The following is a 23,148-nucleotide window of genomic DNA, read 5'->3' as shown; positions in this document are numbered from 1 at the left end:
AGCCGCAGGGCGTGGCGGGTAAGAGAGAGACCAAAACGGGGTCAGAGGGGCAATCCGTAGACCAAGGTGACAGCACCCATCCAAACCCAAGGGAAGACCCCAGCCTCGCCAGCAGCCCACAGGATGGAATAACAGTCTCCTCCCTCCCCAGGTTGGCAAAGATGAAACAAATCACCAGGGGTGGTGGCACGTGCCTGTAGTCCCAGCTACTCAGGAGGTTGAGGTGGGAGGATTGCTTGAGCCCAGGAGGTCAAGGCTACAGTGAGCCATGATTGCACCATTGTGTTCAGCCTGGGTGAGAGAGTGAGATCCTGTCTCTTAAAACAAAAAAATAAAAAAACTTGATAACTCCCAGTGCTGTGGCACATGTGGGGAAACGGGCAAAGTGAGCTGTTGCTGGTGGGAATGCACGCTGGTTATCCCCGTGTGGAAGGCAATTTGTCAGGCTAGTAAAATTATAATCACCCAGACTTTACAACCTGGTATTTCCATTTTTTGTTCATTGAGACAGGGTCTCACTCTGTCACCCAGTTGGGAGTGCAGTGGTGCAATCACAGCTCCCTATAGCCTCAAACTCCTGGCCTCCAGCGATCCTCCTACCCCACCCTCCTGAGCAGCTGGGACTACAGGTGTGCACCACCACCACCGGCTTTTTTTTTTTTTTTTTTTTTTTGAGACAGTGTCTGCTCTGTTGCCCAGGTTGGAGTGCAGTGGCACAATCTCAGCTCAGTGCAACTTCTGCCTCCTCGGCTCAAGTGATTCTCCTGCTTCAGCCTCCCGAGTAGCTGGGATTACAGGTGTGGGCCACACCACGTCTGGCTAATTTTTGTATTTTTTGTAGAGACAGGGTTTCACCATACTGGCCAGGCTGGTCTGAAACTCCTGACCTGTAGTGATCCGCCTGCCTCAGCCTCCCAAAGTGCTGGGATTACAGGTGTGAGCCACTGTGCCTGGCCCTATTTCCAGTTTTTATTTTTATTTATTTTTTTGAGACGGAGTCATACTCTGTCGCCCAGGTTGGAGTGGAGTGTTGCGATCTTGGCTCACTCCAACATCCGCCTCCCGGGTTCAAGCGATTCTCCTGCCTCAGCCTCCCGAGTAGCTGGGATTACAGGTGCCTGCCAGCACATCCGGCTAGTTTTTATATTTTTAGTAGAGACGGGGTTTCATCATGTTGGCCAGGCTGGTCTGAACTCCTGACCTTGAGTGATTCGCCTGCCTCGGCCTCCCAAAGTGCTGGGATTACAGGCGTGAGCCACCACACCTGGCCTATTTCCAGTTTTTAGATCTACCCTCAGGAACCATCTGCACAAGGGTACAAGAAAGTATAAACAGGGATGCTCCCCACCGTATTATGTATAAAAGCAGGAAAACAGAAAGCAACCTAAAGCCCACTGACAGGGAGTGGCTTAGTAAACTCTGGTTTATCCACACCATAGAATCCTATGAAGCCGTTTACAAGGAATGTGGCACAGCCAGAAAAAAATGGAGAACTCTCCAGATGCATGTTGAACGCTCACAAATGAAAACTGAGGAAGAGAATTCTCAGTAAAGTGTGACTTCCGCCGTGTGACTCCATCCACATAAAAGCAAAGCAAAACAGGACAAAATCGTAAAGCAGCAGGCCAAGTGATGTGTGTATGTATGGAAACGTGTCAGTCAGTAGGAGCTTCATGGTTTCCGTGTCTGCCTTATCAGAGGGACCGCTATGGAAAAAGAGAGGGAATGAGAATTTTTCCCAATTAGACATGAGGATACGTTCTAGAGTTACCTATGATTAAAAATTAATTTTATAAAGAGACTGATGGAAGCTGGGTATGGTGGCTCACACCTGTAGTTCCAGCACTTTGGGAGGCTGAAGTGGGAGGATCCCTTGACTCTAGGAGTTCGAGACCAGCCTGGGCAACATTGCAACACCCTGTCTCTACCAAAAATACAAAAAAATTGGGCTGGGCAGCCGGGCACGGTGGCTCATGCCTGTAATCCCAGTACTTTGTAAGGCCAAGGTGGGTGGATCACCTGAGGTCAGGAGTTCAACACCAGCCTGGCCGACATGGTGAAACCTCGTCTCAACTAAAAATACAAAAATTTTCTGGGCGTGGTGGCAGGCGCCTGTAGTCCCAGCTACTCGGGAGGCTGAGGCAGGAGAATCACTTGAACCTGGGAGGCAGAGGTTGCAATGAGCTGAGATTGTGCCATTGCACTCCAGCCTGGGCAACAAGAGTGAAACTCTGTCTTAAAAAAAAAAAAAAAAAAGAAAAAAAAATTGAGCTGGGTGCAGAGGCTCACACCTATAATTCTAGCACCTTGGGAGGCCAAGGTGGACATATTGCTTGAGCTCAGGAGTTCAACACCAGCCTGGGCAACATGGTGAAACCCCATCTCTACTAAAAATACAAAAATTAGCTGGGTGTGGGGGTGGGTGCCTGTAATCCCAGCTACTCCGGAGGCTGAGGCAGGGGAATCGCTTGACCCGGGAGGTAGAGGTTGCAGTGCAACAAGATTAAGCCACTGTACTCCAGCCTGGGTGACAAAGCTAGATGCAGTCTCAAAAAAACTAAAATAAAATAAAATTAGGCCAGGCGCGGTGGCTCATGCCTGTTATCCCAGCACTTTGGGAGGCCGAGGCAGGCGAATCACCTGAGGTCAGGAGTTCGAGACCAGCCTGGCCAACATGATAAAACCCTATCTCTACTAAAAATACAAAAATTAGCTGAGTGTGGTGGCGGGTGCCTGTAATCCCAGCTACTCAGGAGGCTGAGGCAGGAGAATTGCTTGAACCTGGGAGGTGGAGGTTGCAGCAAGCCAAGATTGTGCCACAATACTGCAGCCTGGCTCCAGCCTGGGCGACAGAGCAAGACTCTGTCTCAATAAAAATAAAAATAAAAACTAAATTAGCTGGGTTTGGTTGTGCTACCTGAGAGGCTGAGGTGGGAGGATCACCTAAGCCCAAAAAGTCAAGGCTGCAGTGAGCTGTGATTTTGCCACTGCACTCCAGTCTGGGCTACAGAATGAGATCCTGTCAAAATAAACAACTAAATAACAATTAGTTTTCAATTAAAAAAGAGAAAAAAAGTTAGCTTTAAAAAGAACTCAGTGGTGTGTGGTGGCTTTTGCCTGTAATCCCAGCACTTTGGGAGGCCAAGGCACAAGGATCACTTGAGCCCAGGAATTCAAGACCCACCTGGGCAATGTAGCAAGATTCTGTCTCTACAAAAAATACAAAAATTAGCTGGACGTGGTGGTGTCCATCTGTAGTCCCGGCTACTCGGGAGGCTGAGGCAGGGGATCACTTAATCCCAGGAGGTGGAGGCTGCAGTGAGCTGTGATTATACCACTGGACTCCGGCCTAGGCAACAGAGCGAGACCCTGTCTCCAAAAACAAAAATCCTGACGGTAAATCCAGGCATTCCTTCCTTCAGCTACTCAACTGCATTGACCAATAGCCACCTTTGAGTTGGACAAGTGCACAGATTAGGGAAAAGTGAGGAAGCTGGTGCTGAGAGGGTATAACTTGGTCTGGGGAGTTGGAGAGGCCTACAAGTCACAAGGAGGTGACTTGTGTTGGAATTAAGACTGGAAAGAGGGCCAGGCATGGTGGCTCAGGCCTATAATCCCAGCACTTTGGGAAGCTGTGGCGGGTGGATCACTTGAGGTTGGGAGTTCGAGACCACCCTGGTGTGGCCAATATAGCGAAACCCCGCCTCTACTAAAAATACAAAAGTTAGCCGGGAATGATGGCACATGCCTGTAATCCCAGCTACTTGGGAGGCTGAGGCAGGAGAATCACTTGAACGTCAGAGGCGGAGGTTGCAGTGAGCCAAGATCGCACCAATGCACTCCAGCCTGTGTGCTACAGAGCGAGACTCCATCTCAAAAAAAGAAAAAAAGACTGGAAAAAGGTGTTCCCAGAGGAAGGTATTTTGGGCAGAGGCCATAGGGCGTGCAAAGGCCCTGAGGCTGGAGTGAGCTTGGTGTGTTTGAGGAGCAGGAGGAAGCTGGTTTATGTGTCTGGAGTGCAATGGATGCTGGGTGAGTAGAGGTGGAGCGGTATGGAGAGGTGGGCCAAGGGCCAGGGTTGGAATTTTATTCTATGTGCAATGGGAGCCATAGGGAAGGTCTAGGAACGGAACACATGCATTTATTTATTTAGAGCCAACAGGGTCTTGCTCTGTTGCCGAGACTGGAGTGCAGTGGCGCTATCACAGCTCACTGCAGCCTCGAACTCCAAGTTCAAGGAATCCTGTCTCAGCCTGCTATTTTTTTTATTTGTTCAGATGGGCTCTCCTTATGTTGCCCAGGTTGGTCTTGAACTCCTGGGCTCGAGCAATCCTGCCTTGGCCTCCCAAAGTGCTAGGATTATAGGCGTGAGTCACTGCGCCTAGCCCTGATTTAAATTTATAAAAGACCTTTTGCAATAGGTTGAATCATCTCCCTCAACATTCGTGTTCACCTGGGACCTCAGAATGTGACTTTATTTGGGCCAGGTTTGGTGGCTCACGCCTATAATCCCAGCACTTTGAGAGGCTGAGGAGGGTGGATCACCTGAGATCAGGAGTTCGAGACCAGCCTGACCAACATGGTGAAACCCCATCTCTCCTAAAAATACAAAAAATTAGCTAGGTCTGGTGATGCATGCCTGTAATCCCAGCTACTTGGTAGCCTGGAGCAGAAGAATTGTTTGAACCCAGGAGGCGGAGGTTGCAGTGAGCCGAGATTGCGCCATTGCACTCCAGCCTGGGCAACAAGAGCAAAACTCCATCTCAAAAAATAAGAATGTCACCTTATTTGGAAAGAGGATCTTTGCAGATGTAATTAGTTAAATTAAGATGAGGTCGGCTGGGCACAGTGACTCACGCCTGTAATCCCAGCACTTTGGGAGGCAGAGGTGGGTGGATCACCTTAGGTCGGGAGTTTGAGACCAGCCTGACCAACGTGGAGAAACCCTGACTCTAATAAAAATATAAAATTATCCGGGCGTGGTGATGCATGCCTATAATCCCAGCTACTTGGGAGGTTGGGGCAGGAGAACCCCTTGAACCCAAGAGGTGGAGGTTGCAGTGAGTTGAGATCACGCCATTGCACTCCAGGCTGTGCAACAAGAGCAAAACTCCGTCTCAAAAAAAAAAAAAAAAAAAAAAAGATGAAGTCATACTGGATTAGGATGAATCCTAAATATAATGACTGGTGTCCTAATAAGACCACACAGCCACACATAAAGGGAAGAAGGTGATGTAAGGATAGAGGCGGGGACTGGAGTGATGTGTCTACAAGCCAAGGATGGCCGGCAGCCACCAGCTGCAGTAGAGAGGCCTGGGACAGATTCACCCTCAGCACCTCCAGAAGGAACCAGACCTGCTACCACCTTGACCTTGGACTTCTGACTTCCAAGGCTGTTAGACAATACATTTCTGTTATATGAAACCACCCAGTTTGTGGGTATTTGTTATAACAGCTCCAGGAAATTAACACAGAAACTGACTGCTTGGGTTGGGGTGGAGGCAGCAGGGAGGAAGACTGAGGTGGAGGCTGGGGCAGCATCCAGGTGGGAGATGCTGGGGGCCTTGGTGGGGACTGTGATGGTGGGGAGAAGTGGGCAGATCCATGAGTCCCAGAAGCAGAACCAACGGCACCTGCTACGTACAAATACTTGGCTCTGTGCCTAGTATACACTGAGTGCTTGGTCCAAAGAGGCCAAGGTCAACACGCTTGGCTTGTTCTACACCAGGCTCAGTGGGTGGAAGAGGGAAATCCCCACTCACCCCCACCCCACAGGGCCCTACCTGCCAGCATCCTGCGAGATGGTCACTGACACATCCAGGCCCAATGTGGTGACTCGCTTGCACACAGCATCCATGTCGATGATGGAGTCAATGCTTTCAGGCCCGTCCTCCACGCAGCACTGGGAGCCGGGGCAGAAGCGGCAGTTGTCCAGCCCCTTGTAGCCCTTGTTGTGTCCACATTTCTCCAGTGTGACTGTGGTCGCCATGCCTGACACCCCCACGTGCACCACCAGCTGCACACAGACAGGGGCAGGATTTAACATGGCCTGCCCATGGGACTCGGAGGGGTCCCCTGAGGCCAGGGAAAAGGCAGCATCCTTAATGGGCTCTGCCTGGGGTTGTGTTGTTTCTGACCTCTTGCTGCTAGAATAGACCCTGCAGTCACTCTTGGAAAAAAGTATGCCATGTAAGACAGGCAAGAATTTGAAACATGAAAGGCTGTTCACTGCACCTGTTCTTGTTATCGAAATCAAATGCTGCAAACAAGCTAACTAGCCATCCGGCGGAGTTAGTTCAATAAATAATGAGCTACTATGCAGGTGTTAAAATGCCAACGCAGTGTTTTTGTTTCTTTGTTGAGATGAAGTCTTGCTCTGTTGCCCAGGCTGGAGTGCGGTGGCACGATCTCAGCTCACTGCAACCTCCTCTTCCTGGGTTCAAGCGATTTTCTGGCCTCTGTCTCCCAAGTAGCTGGGATTACAGGCATGCGCCACCACACCTGGCTAATTTTGTATTTTTAGTAGAGAGAGTTTCACCATGTTGGCCAGGCTGGTCTCAAACTCCTGACCTCTGATGATCTGCCTGCCTCAGCATCCCAAAGTGCTCGGATTACAGGTGTGAGCCACCATGCCCAGTCTTCTTTGTTTTTTTAAGAGACAGGATCTTGTTCTGTTGCCCAGGCTGGAGTGAAGTGGCATAAAAATCTTGGCTCACCGCAGTCTTAAATTCCTGGGCTCAAGCAATCATCCTGCCTCAGCCTTCTGAGTAGCTGGGACTATAAGCATGTACCATCATGCCTAATTTTTAAATTTTTTTGTAGAGATGGGATCTCACTATGCTGCCCAGGCTGGTCTCAAACTCCTAGACTCAAGCAATCCTCCTGCCTCAACCTTCCAAAGTGCTGGGATTACAGGCATGAGCCACTACCCTTGGCCTGGATAGCCCTTTGGGTTTGTTTTTTTGAGACAGAGTCTTGCTCTGCTGCCCAGGCTGGAGTACAGTGGCGCAATCTTGACTCACCGCAACCTCCGCCTCCTGGGTTCAAGCGATTCTCCCGCCTCAGCCTCCCGAGTAGCTGGGATTACAGGCGCCCACCATCGCACCCGGCTAATTTTTTGTATTTTTAGTAAAGACAGGGACTCGCCATGTTACCCAGGCTGGTCGCGAACTCCTGAGTTCAGGTTATCCACCTGCCTCGGCCTCCCAACGTGCTGGGATTACAAGCGTGAGCCACCATGCCCGGCCTGAAAAGCTCTTTTGAAGACAAGGCTCTGTGGCATTGGTCACGTGATCCGATCAGGAACAAAGCCACCTAAATCCTCCACACGAAGGGTGCCAACCTGTAAGTCCTGATGAGGAAGTGCCGCTTCTTAGCACCACTCACCTGTGGACTGTGCTTCTCCCACAGGGCGGGGATGAGTCTCTGGACTGTTTGGTACTCAACCGGAATCTCGTACACGTGCAGGTCCACACTGTCACCAAGGCCTAGCTTTTCCAGCTCCTGGAACAGAGGAGAGTGGGAGTGTCATGGCCCCAGATGACAGCTATGGGGATAATGCACTCCCTGGGGGTGAAACAAACAGGCCGTTCTCCAGACTCATTCTGCAGGATGGGAAGGGTGTGTGTTCATTTAGTTAAAAGCCCCTAATTTCCTTCCCCACCCTCTTGCCTCAAAGTCTCTCTGTATCTCTATGGAAGGTGACATGATTCTATGGTCCCTGGGATTAAATCCCAGGCTCCTTGGACTCATTCCTGCCCGTGTGACCTTGGGCAATCCACTTAACCTCTCTGAGTCTCAGTTTCCTCATCTGTAAAATGGGAATAACAGAGTATCAGGCCAGGCGTGATGGCTCAGGCCTGTAATCCCAGCACTTTGGGAGGCCAAGGTGGGCGGATCACCTCAGGTCAGGAGTTCGAGACCAGTCTAGCCAACATGGTGTAACCCCATCTCTACTAAAAATACAAGAATTAGCTGGGTGTGGTGGCACACGCCTGTAATCCCAGCTACTTGGGAGGCTGAGGCAGGAGAATCGCTTGAACCCGGGAGGCAGAGGTTGTAGTAAGCCGAGATCAGGTAACTGCACTCCAGCCTGGGCAACAAGAGTGAAACTCCATCTCAAAAAAAAGGCCAGGCATGGTGGCTCATGCCTGTAATCCTAGCACTTTGGGAGGCCAAGGCAGGCAGATCACGAGGTCAGGAGATCAAGACCATCCTGGCTAACACGGTGAAACCCTGTCTCTACTAAAAATACAAAAAAATTGGCCAGGCGTGGCGGCGTGCGCCTATAGTCCCAGCTACTGGGGAGGCTGAGGCAGGAGAATGGCATGAACCTGGAAGGCAGAGCTTTCAGTGAGCCGAGATTGCGCTACTGCACTCCAGCCTGGGTAACAGAGCAAGACTCCGTCTCAAAAAAAAAAAAAAAAGAGTATCGACTTACCTCACAGGATAGCTTTCAAAATTAAACAAAATTAAATGTGCTCACTCACGCTAACAGTTCTAAGCACAATGTCTGGCATATTTTAAGTGTTCAAATGACATCGGCTGCCGTTATCCTATTACTGTTATTATTTTAGAAATGGGGCTGGGTGCAGTGGCTCATGCCTGTAATCCCAGCACTTTGAGAGGCTGAGGCTGGAGGATCACTTGAGCCCAGGAGTTTGAGACCAGCCTGGGCAACATAGTGAGACCTGGCCTCTACAAAAACTTTAAAAATTAGCTGGGCATGGTGGTGCACACCTGTGGTCCCAGCTATTCAGTAGGCTGAGATGGGAGGATTACCTAAGCCCAGGTGGTTGAGGTTGCAGTGAGCTATGATCACGCCATTGCGCTCCAGCCTGGGCAGCAGGGTGAGACCCTGTGCCCTGCAACAGAGTCTTTTATTTATTTATTTGTTTTATTTTATTTTATTTTGAGACGGAGTCTCGCTCTGTCACCCAGGCTGGAGTGCAACGGCGCTACCTCGGCTCACTGCAAGCTCCGCCTCCCGGGTTCACGCCATTCTCCTGCCTCAGCCTCCCGAGTAGCTGGGACTACAGGCACCCACCACCACACCTGGCTAATTTTTTCTATTTTTAGTGGAGATGGGGTTTCACCACATTAGCCAGGATGGTCTCGATCTCCTGACCTCATGATCCGCCCGCCTCTGCCTCACAAGAGTCTTTTATTTTTTTGAGACAGAGTCTCATTCTGTCACCCAGGCTGGAGCACAGTGCTATGATCTTGGTTCACTACAACCTCTGCCTCCTGGGTTCAAGTGATTCTCAAGCCTCAGCCTCCCCAGTAGCTGGGATTGCAGGCACGCGGGATCACGCCCAGCTAATTTTTGTATTTTTAGTAGAGATGGGGTTACACCATGTTGGCCAGGCTGGTCTCAAACTCCTGACCTCAAGTGATTCACCTGCCTTGGCGTCCCAAAGTGCTGGGATTACAGGGGTGAGCCACCGTGTCCAATTTGTAAAAAGAAGCCTCTCCAGTATTCACAAGAGCCAAAAGGTAGAAATAGCACAAATGCCCATCAACAGATGGATAAATGAAATATGGTCCGTCCATCCGATGGAATACGATTCAGCCATGAAAAGGAAGGAAGCACTGATCCCTGCTACAATGTAGATGAACTTTGAAAACATGATGCTGAGTGAGAGAAGCCAGACACAAAAGGTATATGATTCCATTGATATGAAATGCCCAGAGCAGGCAAATCCATAGAGACAGGAAACAGACGAGTGGCTGCCACAGGCTGGGGGAGGGGAATGGAGAATGGCTACTGATGGGGACGGGGTCTCCTTTTTGGGTGATGGAATGTTCTGGAACTAGACAGAGATGATGGTTGTGCAACACAGTGAGTGTACTTAATGCCGTGCAATTATATACTTTAAAATGATTAATTTGGCCAGGTACAGTGGCTCATGCCTGTAATCCCAGTGCTCTAGGAGGCCAAGGCAGGAGGATTGCTTTAGCCCAGGAGTTGAAGACCAGCCTGGCCAATATGGCAAAACTCAAAAATACAAATTAGCTGGATGTGGTGGCACATGCCTGCAGTCTCAGCTAATTGGAAGGCTAAGGTGGGAGAATTGCTTGAGCCAGGGAGGTGAAGGCTGCATGCAGTGAGCCAAGATTGCACCACTGCGCTATGGCCTGGGCAACAGGGCAAAGCCTTGTCTCAAAAAAAAAAAAAAAAAAAAGAACCAGGCCCAGTGGCTCATCATGCCTGTAATTCCAGTACTTTGGGAGGCTGAGGTGGGTGGATCACCTGAGGTCGGGAGTTTAAGATCAACCTGGCCAACGTGGTGAAACCCCATCTCTACTAAAAAATACAAAAATTAGCCAGGCATGGTGGCAGGTGCCTGTAATCCCAGCTACTCAGGAGGCTGAGGCAGGAGTATGGCTTGAACTTGGGAGGCAGAGATTGCAGTGAGCCGAGATTGCGCCACTGCACTCCAGCCTGGGTGACAAGAGTAAAACTGTCTCAAGGAAAAAAAAAAAGGATTCAACCTGTTTCCAAGTAACTCAGCAGTATCCCAGAAGAAAGTTCAATAATACTGAGAGGTGGCTGAGTACGGCGGCTCATGCCTGTAATCTCAGCACTTTGGGAGGCTGAGGCGGGTGGATCACCTGAGGTCAGGAGTTCGAGACTGCCGTGGGTCAACATGGAAAAACCCTGTCTTTATGAAAAATACAAAAATTATCTGGGCGTGATGGTGCGCACCTGTACTCCCAGCTACTCGGGAGGCTGAGGCACGAGAATGGCTTGAATCTGGGAGGTGGAGGTTGCAATGTGATCCCAGATTGTGCCACTGCACTCCAGCCTTGGCAACAGAGCAAGACTCTGTCTCAAAAAAAAAAGACAATTATATTTTTCAAAGGCCCCACCATCCGTTCCGTCAACAAACCTGCACTAATTCCCATCTTCACACCACAGAGGTGACAGGGCACACATCATGTAGACCTGTTTCTTTCTTTCTTTTTTTTTTTTTTTTTTTTGAGATGGCTTATCAAAAATCATTCAGTGGTATGATCTTGTCTTACTGCAACCTCTGCTTCCGGGGCTCAAGAGTTCCTTCTGCCTCAGCCTCCCAAGTACTGGGATTACAGTACTCCCGAGTACTGGGCAAACACCCAACTAATTTTTGTATTTTTAGTAGAGACAGGGTTTCGTCATGTTGGCCAGGATGGTCTTCAATTCCTGAGATCAAGTGATCTAATCTCTTATTCACACACCTGAGAAATCCCATAGTATTTTTTCTTTTAGAGATGGGGTCTTGATGCATTGCCCAGGCTGGTCTTGAACTCCTAGACTCAAGCGATCCTCCCACCTTAGCCTTAGTTGAGACTACAGGCATGTACCATCACATCTGGCTTGTTTTTACATCGACTTTTTTTTTTTTTTGAGACGGAGTTTTGCTCTTGTTGCCCAGGCTGGAGTGCAATGGCGTGATCTCGGCTCATCGCAACCTCCGCCTCCCGGGTTCAAGTGATTCTCTGGCCTCAGCCTCCCAAGTAGCTGGGATTACAGGCATGCGCCACCACGCCTGGCTAATTTTGTATTTTTAGTAGAGACAGGGTTTCTCCATGTTGGTCAGGCTGGTCTTGAACTTCCGACCTCAGGTGATCCACCCACCTCAGCCTCCCAAAGTGCTGGGATTATAGGCATGAGCCACCATGCCTGGCCTGATTTTATCCTTTTTTAAAAATTGTATTGAGACAAAGTCCAACAGCACTTAAAAGTAAAGTAAAGTTTGGTTTTTTTGAGATGGAGTCTCGTTCTGTCGCCCAGGCTGGAGTGCAGTGGTGCGATCTGAGCTCACTGCAACCTCCACCTTCTGGGTTCAAGCGATTCTCCTGCCTCAGCCTCCTGAGTAGCTGGGATTACAGGCACCTACCACCATGCCCGGCTTATTTTTGTATTTTTAGTAGAGACAGGGTTTCACCATGTTGGCCAGGATGGTCTCCATCTCCTGACCTCATGATCCGCCTGCCTTGGCCTCCTAAAGTGCTGGGATTACAGACATGAGCCACTGAGCCCAGCCAAAAGTAAAGTTTTAAAAAAGATTTACTGCTGCTTTTCCATTCATAGGCAGTAAAAAAGCAATTCTGAGACAGGGTCCAGCTCTGGTCACTGAGGCTGGAGTGCAGTGGCGCCATTAGCGCTTGCTGCAGCCTTGACCTCCAGGGCTCAAGTGATCTTCCTACCTCAGCCTCCAAAAGTGCTGGGATGACAGGCATGAGCCACTGTGCCCAGCCATTGATTTTATCCTGCAACTCTGTTTGCTCCCCTCAGCAGTCTATTTCAGAGATCTATCTACATTACTATATGGAGATCTCAGCACACCATTTTCTCTGCTGCATAATACTCCACCTTAGAAACTGGTCACTATGGATTTAAACATTCCCCTACATTGGAACATCTAAGTGGCTTCTAATTTTCCTTACTGTAAAGCCATGCTGCAGTGAACATCCTCATGCAAACTTCTCATGCTGATGGGTGGGGCATAAATGCCAAGTAGGGGCATTGCTGCACTGCAGATCAGTCAATACATACTTGCTATTGAGAGAGATCGTTACACTGAAGCCTGGTTTTCCCATCTCATATTCAATACGTCCCAGAGGAGAAAACTTTACCGTTTGTAAATGCATCTTCCCCTAATCACCAAAAGGAGACCCACAGAGCTCTTTTCTCTCTTAAAAACAAATCAGCAGGCCGGGTGCAGTAGCTCATGCCTGTAATCCCAGCACTTTGGAAGGTCGAGGTGGATAGATCATTTGAGATCAGGAGTTTGAGACCAGCCTGGCCAACATGGTGAAACCCTGTCTCTACTAAAAACACACAAAAAATTAGCCAGGCGTGGTGTTGCATGCCTGTAGTCCCAGCTACTCAGGAGGCTGAGGCAGGAGAATTGCTTGAACTTGGGAGGCGGAGGTTGCAGTGAGCCAAGATCACACCACTGCACTCCAGCCAGAGTCTCGCTCTGTCTCAAAACAAACCAACAAACAAAAAACAAATCAGCCTGTGTGGCTCATGCCTGTAATCCCAGCTATTGGGGTGGACCACTTGAGGCCAGGAGTTTGAGGTCAGCCTGGGCAACACAGTAAGACCCTATCTCGAAAAAAAACCAAAAAGCCCCCATGCACCAAATGACATGAAAAGCACAGACAATAAAAGAAAAATAATCGATAAATTGGATTTCATCAAAATTAAAAACAAAATTAAAATATTGAAAAGAATGAGTAATCTCTATTTGGACCAACCTGGAGGGATTTCCCGGCATGACCCGTGGCGAGACTGTGCCACCTTCTGGGCAAGGAAGGAATGGGAGCAGGGATGGGGACGGGAGGGAGACTTCTCTGCAAAAAACTCATCACATGATTTTGACTTTTAAACCATGTCAGCGTTTTACAAAATCAAAAAAATAAAACAACCCATAGTCCCATATCAACAGATCTGCCTCTTTTCTGTCTTTTCCCTAATGGGCACAAGGTGATGTCTTGAGTCTCATGGGATGTGTTACTTTAAAAATCAACAGGGAAAGCTGTATTCAGAAAAATAGGGTCGGGGTGGGTGGCTCACACCTGTAATCCCAGCGATTTGGGAGGCTGAGGCAGGAGGATTGCTTGAGGCCAGGAGTTCAAGATCAGCCTGGCCAACATGGTGAAACCCTGTCTCTACTAAAAATACAAAAATTAGCTGAGTCCCAGCTATCCAAGGAGGCTGAGGCATAAGAATCACTTGAATCCGGGAGGTGGAGGTTGCAGTGAGCTGAGATTGCGCCACTGCACTTCAACCTGGATGACAGAGTGAGATTCTGTCTCAAAAACAAAAACAAAAAACAACAAACAAACAAACAAAAAACAAGAAAGAAAACCACTGTCAACATATACACATACCCCAAGGCCTGCAGTCACAAGAGAGGTGTTCACGTGTGTTTGCCAAGACCCACCTGATGGCAGGGCTCGGTGGCTCACACCTGTAATCCCAGCTTCTTTGGGAGGCCGAGGTGGAAGGATCATTTGAGCCCAGAAGTTCAAGACCAGCCTGGGCAATATAGTGAGATCCCATCTCTACAAAAAATAAAATTTAAAAAATTAGCCAGGCATGGTGATGCATGCCTGTAGTCCCAGCTACTGGGGAGGCTGAGGCAAGAGGATTGCTGGAGCCCAGGAGGTCGAGGCTGCAGTGAGCTACGATTGTGCCACTGCACTGCACCCTGGGCAACAGAGCAAGACCCCATCTCAAAACAAAAAAAAAGTTTCTCACCAAAGTGATAGGGAAACTTAAGGTCTGTTCACATTGCCCGATGTAAATTATCACTCAATTTTAAACTAGGTAACGGCGGGGAGCCACCTGCCGGACAGTGTATCTGGCACTAGAAGGAAGTGCGTGGCTGGTAATCTGGCTGAAGTCTTAGCCTCTGAACACGCTCTGTTCCAACAGGGCTGGATGGTTCTCCTCCGGGAGAAGGGGGGCAGGGCACCCCAAGTCCCACATCGCTTTACCGGGAGCACACCCGGCCTCACGCACCATCAGAGCATACACCGTGAAAGGACGGGGCTCGGGCAGATGCCCCATTGTCTACACCCCATCTACCTGACAGGACCCCGCCGCGCAGCCTCGTCTGACCGATTCCCCTGACCCCACGACAAAGACCTTCTTTGTTCCCTGGTAATATCCTTAGCAGGTCTGTCTAGACTCACTGTGGCAGCAATTGTTCCGTGATGTTACCAAGTTCTGTGACCCGGGTCCTCCTCACCCAGCTTTGGCAAGAGACGCCCCAGATGGCCCCAAGCCCCGGAGCTCCCCAGCCCTTAACATCCACCTGCGCCTCCTCAGAAAAGAAACACAGCCAGTGCCCCCGTCCACCCTGAGAGGTAGGGGAGACGGGACACACGATACACACGGTGCCTCCTGCTTGGGGTGCTGGGGGCAGCTGCCATCCCAGGAAAGACAAGGGGGGTCCCCCTCTGTACCCCCCCAACTCCCACCTCCTGAACACTGTGGGTGGGAAACAGTTCTACCTATGCTGTGGGCATGACTTCACCCAGGGAACAAAGAGAAAGGATCAGAAGAGACGGAGACAGGCCGGGCGCAGTGGCTCACACCTGTAATCCCAGCACTTTGGGAGGCCAAGGCAGGCGGATCACGAGGTCAGGAGTTCGAGACCAGCCTGACCAATATGGTGAAACCCCATCTCTACTAAAAATACAAAAATTAGCTGGGCGTGGTGGCATGCACCTGTAGTCCCAGCTACTTGGGAGGCTGAGATGGGAGAATCACTTGAACTCGGGAGGCAGAGGTTGCAATGAGCCAAGATGGCACCACTGCACTCCAGCCTGGGTGACAGAGACGCTGTCTCAAAAAAAAAAAAAAAAAAAAAGGAAAATAAAAGAAAAAAAAAAAGAAAAGAAAAGGAGAGACAGAGACAGAGAGGTGGAATCAGAGAGAAACAGAAATGAGGGGGGAGAGAAGGGGAAAGAGACAGATTCAGAGAGAAAGAGACAAGGAGACAGAGACACATACAGGGAGAGAAACTGAGACACAAAGGAGATTAACAAAGATAGAGAGAAAGAGAGAGAAAGGGGAAGAGATAGTAAGACCCAGAGAGAGAGAGACAGGGAGACAGAGAGAAACAGAGAAGGCTGGGCATGGAGGTTTATGCCTGTAATCCCAGCACTTTGAGGGGCTAAGACAGGAGGATGGCTTGAGCCCAGGAGTTTGAGACCAGCCTGGGCAACATGGCCAAATCCCATCTCTACAAAAAAGAAAAAAAAAATTAGCTGGGTGTGGTGGTGCATGCCTGTAGTCCCAGCTAATTGGGAGGCTGGGGCGGGAGGATCACCTGAGCCCGGGAGGTCAAGGATGAGGTGAGCTGAGATCACTCACCTTACTCGTTCAGTCGACCATTGAACTCCACTCCAGCCTGGACGACAGAGTGAGACCGTCTCAAAAAATAATAATAATAATAAAAAAATAAAAAAGAGAGCGAGAAAGAGAGAAACGGAGAGAGAAAGAAGGGACGAGGTGGGAAGGAACAGAGAAACCCAGAGAGAGACAGGCAGAAAGAGACGAGAGAGAGAGAGAGAGGCAGAAAGACACAAGAGAGAGAAACAGCCAGGTGCGGTGGCTCACGCCTGTAATCCCAGCACTTTGGGAGGCCGAGGTGGGCGGATCACCTGAGGTCAGGAGTTCGAGACCAGACTGACCAACATGCAGAAACCCTGTCTCTACTAAAAATACAAAATTAGCTGGGCGTGGTGGTACATGCCTGTAATCCCAGCTACTCGGGAGGCTGAGGCAGGAGAATTGCTTGAACCCGGGAGGCGGAGGTTGCGGTGAGCCGAGATTGTGCCATTGCACTACAGCCTGGGCAACAAGAGCGAAACTCTGTCTCAAAAAAAAAAAAAAGAAAGAAAGAGAAACAGACACACACAGATAGAGAAGGTGAAAGTGACAGAGAGAGACAGAAGAGACAGAGATGAAGAGAGACACAGATATGAACAGAGCTAGAAGAAGGGAAACGGACAGAGAGAGACACAGAGGGAGCAAGAAGGGAGAGACACAGAGAAGTACTTAGGGGGTCCCTGAAGGACGAGGAGCTTCTGAAAAATCGGTCACGGCAGGAAGCAATTGCCACCCACAGTGCAGAACAAAACACCCATCTTTGGGTGGAGGTGACGCCTGGCAACAGTTTCCTGCATTACACCAACAACACTCCAGGGCACATTTTTTGGAGGAATGGATTCAACCCATCCAGCAGTGACACCTTTCTAACAGGCAAATCCAGGACAGGAAGGAACCAAGCAGCAACTCCAGGGGCGGTTCTCACAGAGGTGTGGCACCTGGAAGCCGCTTGTTCCCGCCAACTTCTGGAACAGGCAAAATTCACCTAGTGGCACAAAAAAGTCTGCAGAGGTTTACATCTGGAGGGCTTGGGAGTACTTGGGAAGAGGCTATGTGGGGTTTCTGTGAAGAATGCGAGGAAGAACCAGAGAATGTTCGAGATCTTGACCTGGCCTTGGGGGTGCACATATGTAAAATTTATTTATTTATTTATTTTATTTATTTATTTTTTTTGAGACGGAGTCTCGCTCTGTCGCCCAGGCTGGAGTGCAGTGGCGCGATCTCGGCTCACTGCAAGCTCCGCCTTCTGGGTTCACGCCATTCTCCTGCCTCAGCCTCTCCGAGTAGCTGGGGCTACAGGCGCCCGCCACCACGCCCGGCTAATTTTTTGTATTTTTAGTAGAGACGGGGTTTCACCGTGGTCTCGATCTCCTGACCTCGTGATCCGCCCGCCTCGGCCTCCCAAAGTGCTGGGATTACAAGCGTGAGCCACCGCGCCCAGCCAATTTATTTTTTTTTTTTGAGACCAAGTCTCGCTTTGTCACCCAGGCTGGAGTGCAGTGGCACAATCTCGGCTCACTGCAACCTCCGCCTCCTGGGTTCAAGCGATTTCTGGCTAATTTTTGTATTTTTAGTAGAGACGGGGTTTCACCATATTGGTCAGGCTGGTCTTGAACTCCTGACCTCAAGCGATCTGCCCGCCTCAGCCTCCCAAAGCACTAGAATTACAGGTGTGAGCCACCGTGTCTGGCCAAATTTTTTTTTTTTTTTTTTTTTGAGACAGGGTCTAGCTCTGCCACCTGGGCTGGAGTGCAGTGACACTATGAAGGCTCACTGCAGCCTCTACCTCCCCAGGCTTAGGTGATCCTCCCATATCAGTCTCCCAAGTAGCTGGGACTACAGGCGTGCGCCACCACACCCGGCTAATTTTTGTATTTTTTTTTTTTAGAGACGGGGTCTTGCTATGTTAGCCAGGCTAGTCTCAAACTCCTTGCCTCAGCCTCCCAAAGTGCTGGGATTACAGGCGTGAGCCATCATGCCAGGCCTAAAATTTCACTAATGAGTGTTCTGGGTGTATATATGTTAAACTTTGTTTTGTTTTGTTTAAGTGAAACAATCAGATCTGAGAAGGTTGGCATGTTTTTAGCAGGGGAATGGTGGGGAATCTTGGGTCCTCAACTTCGGGAAGAAAGCAAAAAGTGGGGCTGGGCGCAGTGGCTCACGCCTGTAATCCCAGCACTTTGGGAGGCCAAGGCGGGCGGATCACCTGAGGTCAGGAGTTCAAGACCAGCCTGGTCAACATGGCGAAACCCCGTCTGTACTAAAAATACAAAAATTAGCCGGGCCTGGTGGTGCCCAGCTGTAATCCCAGCTACTAGGGAGGCTGAGGCAGGAGAATCGCTTGAACCCAGGAGGCGGAAGTTGAAGTGAGCCGACACCGTGACATTGCACTCCAGCCCGGGCAACAAGAACGAAACTGTGTCTCCAGAAAAAAAAGAAAGCAAAAAGTGGAAACTGCAGGTCTGGAGAGAGGAGAACCAAGGAGCCAAGAAGAAGGGCTATTTCCTCTCCGGCCACAAGATAAAAACCTGCCATCCTTCACCATCTGAGAAACCCCGAAGCTCGGAGGGATTTCCAAAGATTGTTTAATTGATTTTTCTTCTATTTAGATGCAGATCACAGTGTCTGGGGCCCAGGAATTCAGACACCCGGCTTTGTGTCCACTCAGCTCCGTGAAGGCTCCTGTCTGAAATGTGCACAAAGCCTGACACACAAGTCTTCAGAAACACGCTGTTTCTTTTTGTCTGGCTCTCCGGGGAGCGGGTGAACAGGCAGGGCCTCGGGCACGCTCCCATCTGCAGGGTCCCCGGACCCCGTCCCTCCGTCCCGTTCACAAAGTGGGCAGGAAAGAAAAAAAAAAAAAAAAAGGAAACAGCCAAAACTTTGAGATCTGAAGTTGAGGAGTGGGGGGGGGGTGATTAAAAAATGGGGGGTACAGCTGGGGACTGCCACGCTGAGGTTTCAACTTAGATTTTTCTCCAAATCTAGGATTCTGGAATGGGAACAGAGGTTACTTTAAATCAGGCAGCACATAGGCTAGGATAAACAGGGGGTTTGGCTCTGGTCTCTGCCCATCTGATTTATATAAGGAGAAAACACTTCCGTCTTTCTCTCTGTGCATTGCTCCCCAGCCTGTCCCTACAAAATACTCCATCTGGAAAAGAAACTAGAAAGGTTTTGCAGACTGGCATCTTGTTCAGGGCACCAGGAATGACAGCCCCCCTCGGCCCCTAATATGCCATCTTTTCCTCCCCCAGCAGCCAGGAGGTGACAGCGAGGCTCACTGTACCCCCTCCTATAAGGTCAAGATATGTCCCCCTGCCACCCCACCCCACATATTCCTGCCTGGTCCTTCCTAAACCATGAATTACCTGCCTAAAACATACCAGAGAATTCTCACTTTGGCTGTTCAGAAACCAACCTGAGTCACGATTTGTCTGAGTCAATGGAAAAGATTTTTGTTAAAAAGGAGGGAGATCCTGGCTGGGGGTGGTGGCTCACACCTGTAATCCCAGCACTTTGGGAGGCCGAGGTGGGTGGATCACCTGAGGTCAGGAGTTTGAGACCAGTCTGGCCATCATGGTGAAACCCCATCTCTACTAAAAATACAAAAAAGTAGCCAGGCGTGGTAGCAGGTGCCTGTAATCCCAGCTACTCTGGAGGCTGAGGCAGGAGAATCGCTTGAACCCGAGAGGCGAGGTTGCAGTGAGCCAAGATCATGCCACTGCACTCCAGCCTGGGCAACAGAGTGAGATTTCGTCTCAAAAAAAAAAAAAAAGAGGGAGATCCTAGAGTTGGATAATTCCTAAGTAAAGTAGACGCCAGCACCACATAAACAACGGTGTCCTGGAAACCAGCTACGTTTATATCCTCACCTGGCCCTCCAGACCCAGATCTGTAGCCGCTGGCCAGGGCCTGGGGCACTTCTGAGGCAATGCCACTCCCACTTCTTGGCTGTGTGACCTCAGAGAACTCCCTTCATCTCTCCTCTGGGCCTCAGTTTCCTATTGTTAAGTGGGCACAAGAATAACTGCACATACTAGCATGGGTTGTTCGGAGGATTCAGGGCGCTGGGCTACAAACACTCAACAGATGTGTGCTCCGGTGGTTACTATCCAGGAAGAGATGTGGATCCAACATCATTTTGTAAGAGCTGGCTGGGCGTAGTGGCTCACACCTGTAATTCCAGCATTTTAGGAGGCTGAGGCAGGAGGATTACTTGAGGTCAGGAGTTCAAGACCAGCCTGGCCAACATGGTGAAACCCCGTCTCTACTGAAAATACAAAAATTAGCCGGGCGTGGTGGCAGTCACCTATAATCTCTGCCACTCTGGAGGCTGAGGTGGGAGAATCGCTTAAACCCAGGAGGTGAAGTTTGCAGTGGGCTGAGATTGTGCCACTGCATTCCAGCCTGGGTGACAGAGTAAGATTTCGTCTCCAAAAAAAAAAAAAAAAAAAAGTTTTTGTTAAAAGGGGACTTTCTTGGATGCCATAACTTTCTGGGGGATGCCCAGCTCCAAGCCTGACTCCCACCCTCCGGATCTAAGTTACCTGAACTGCAATCCAACTCGCGTTCACGGTGTGTTCCCCAAAAGGGCCAAATCCTGAAAAAACAGGAAAAGCAATATATTACCCAAGAGTGGACCTTCCCAGTCTGCCCCTGGCCTGGCCGCTACTCCCACCTGGAGAAGCAAGAAAGGAGCTTCAGGGCGCAGCTGCCAGGGACAACACTGGGGGCCTGGTCCTGAGTTCTGGGAGCACCTGGAGACCCATCAGAGCTGCTGTCCTGCACCTGTCCGCTCTGAAGTCAATGAGTCCCTTCCTCTTCACCTCCGCCCGCCCCTCATGCTCAGCCAGGGGCCAGAGGTCTCTTCTGCCTCCGAAAAGGTTGCCCTGATCCTGTCTTCACTTCCTCTGTTCCCCTTGACCCAACCTACAATTATCGTGTCACTGTCCCAAAATGCCCTGAATCAGCACCAAATGAGGAATGAGCCCTCCAGGCTGTCTAGATTTCACCTAGTCACCCTCCTCCCTGCTAGCTCAAACTCCAGGCCCCCTTTCCAAAACACGACAGTTGCCCAAGGCTGTTCTAAGTGATCTTCCTGGCATTCAGCCTGGCCACATCCCCTTTCAGGCAAGGGTGTTTCCTGGGCCCAGTTTCCAGGAGCAGGGGCTGAGGCACAGAGAGGTGAAGCTAGCTGCCCAAGATCACACAGCAAGAAGGTGAAAGAGCTGGGATTCAAATCCAGACCTGGGGCTGGGTGCGGTGGCTAATGCCTGTAATCCCAGCACTTTGGGAGGCCAAGGCGGGCGGATCGCCTGAGGTCAGAAGTTTGAGACCAGCCTGGCCAACATGGTGAAACCCCGCTTCTACTAAAAATACAAAAAATTAGCCAGGTGGGGTGATGCATGCCCGTAATTCCAGCTACTCAGGAGACTAAGGCAGGAGAATTGCTTGGACCCGGGAGGCGGAAGTTGCAATGAGCCAAGATCGCACCATTGTCCTCCAGCTTGGGCAACAAGAGCAAAACTCCGTCTCAAAAAAAAAAAAAAAAAAATACGGTCCCTCTGGGCCAGTGATCCCACCGGATATGAATGCTATGCAGAGATGCTGTAGCCTGGGATAGCAGGTAGGGGCTGTGGCTCAGGAAGGGACCTCCTAACTCTATCCTTCTGTACAGCCGAAGTTTGAGTGTCAGCTCAGCCCCTTACAAACTGGATGACCTCTATGAGCCTCAGTTTCCCTTTCTGCAAAATGGAGACAGTAAAGATGTAATCAGCTCATGATAAAAGTGCTGGAATAAGTAACCAGATAAAGGAAGGCTGGAAGGGGTGGGGGCAGTGACCCTCCTCCCAATTATACACACCTGTTAAGCAGGTGCCTTGTTTCTTCTTTCTTCCCTGAATCTCCTGGATCAGCCTCAACCTCCCTTCAACAGCCACAAAACACCTGTGTGCACTTTTGCTGGATTTGCCACTCTGACCCCTCCAGACAGCAGGTCAAAATGACCCCCCCTACTCCTTGACTCTGAGGCCCCATTGGAAGTTGGCGCCCCACGTGGCCCCGAGGCGGAGTCTCAGGGAGGAGAAACAGTTGGTTTGGGGGTGGGGGGAGTCGGTGACAGAGGGGGCCCTGACTCACCAACAAACAGCCCTGGCACAAAACACCAAAAGGTTTCCGCTGAAGACAGTCCCTGGAACAGCTGGGAGAGCCCGAGGTCCCCAGACCCCCACCTGCCCCTGCCTTGGGAGAGCAGCCCCCCAGGAGCGCAAAGCGCGGCGAGCAGTGACTGGGAGGTTCATTTGTCACTGGGACAGTTCCTGCCCGCAAATCGGCCTTTGTCCCCTGGGGCCGGGGGTTGGGGGAGCGGTGTGGGGACAGGCTGGACCTCAGAAGGGGCAGGGAGGAAGGGTCCAGTCCAGCCCGCAGGCCAGACAGAGCAGGCAGGTGCCAGGAGGGTCACCATCCCCACCTTGGGAGGAAAGGACGCCGGGGGGCCTGCGCAGCGCCGGGCTTTTGCCCGGCCCCCCAACTCCCGCGCCTGACTCCCTTGACTCCCGACCCTGGGACCCCCAAGGCTCCTCCTCCTCCACCTTCCAGGAAGCCTGGGCTGCGCGGGGCTCCCGCAGGCGATGACACCTTCCAAATCTGGGAGGACTTCCAGCACCTGCCCCTCCCGGCCCCGCAGTCCCGGAGCCGCCCCCGCCTCTGCCCCGGCCGCTGCCGCTACAGCCCCCATCAGCCAGCGTACCCGTCACTACCACCGCCTTCCTCGGCTGCTCCATGGCGGGATAGGGCTGTGCCTCGGATCCGCTTCTGTTCCGACTGGCGCGACAGCTGCTGCCGCCGCAGCCTCCGGGCCGCGCGAGGCCACGCCCCTGCCACGCCCCCGACCACCCCCTAGGTCAGCCGCTCGGCGTGCGCGCCCCCGGACCCGAGACGCAGCGTGCGCGCCCTGCGCCCCGCCCCCGACGGCTAGGCCCGGTCCTCCCCAGCCTCCGTTTCCCCGTCTGCAAAATGGGAACATCTTACGCCGTAGGGTGTAGCCGCTTACACGCACTGAGCCAGGTTCTGGGGACGAGCCGGTCCTTTATTCTACAAAGGTTTATTGAGGGCCTGCCCTATGCATGCATACTGCCCAGAATTAGGGAGGGGAGTCCCCGCGAGCAAGGCCCGTTTTCCAGATAAGGAAACTGAGGCACAGATTGCCACTTCCCCGAGGTCACTCGCCTCGAGGGGTCACAGGAGCGGCA

The 23,148-nt window shown here is 50.9% G+C and overlaps 1 protein-coding gene across 14 annotated transcripts in view; it reads right to left on the bottom strand.

Moving 5' to 3' along the window:
- PGPEP1 (pyroglutamyl-peptidase I) overlaps positions 1–22,780 on the bottom strand; it is a 29,294-nt gene extending 6,514 nt beyond the window's left edge. For 3 of the 14 annotated variants that reach the window (XM_055236496.2, XM_055236498.2, XM_055236497.2), the window contains exons 1-4: positions 22,647–22,780; positions 20,446–20,498; positions 7,387–7,503; positions 5,784–6,016 (exon numbers count right to left, since the gene is read on the bottom strand). In XM_055236496.2, the coding sequence (XP_055092471.1) occupies positions 5,784–6,016; positions 7,387–7,503; positions 20,446–20,498; positions 22,647–22,680 (437 nt within the window). In that variant the 5' untranslated portion in view covers positions 22,681–22,780. Of the gene's footprint in view, positions 1–3; positions 1,707–5,783; positions 6,017–7,386; positions 7,504–13,884; positions 14,059–20,445; positions 20,499–21,761; positions 22,131–22,646 lie in introns of those variants that run through there. The other 11 variants (XM_055236493.2, XM_055236494.2, XM_055236502.2 and 8 more) reach the window with 9 other exon arrangements.
- Between the last annotated feature and the right edge of the window lie 368 nt (positions 22,781–23,148).

The sequence above is a fragment of the Symphalangus syndactylus genome, chromosome 13 (assembly GCF_028878055.3).
Source record: "Symphalangus syndactylus isolate Jambi chromosome 13, NHGRI_mSymSyn1-v2.1_pri, whole genome shotgun sequence".
Taxonomy (NCBI): Eukaryota; Metazoa; Chordata; class Mammalia; order Primates; family Hylobatidae; genus Symphalangus; species Symphalangus syndactylus.
This window is presented reverse-complemented; position numbering and strand designations above follow the sequence as displayed.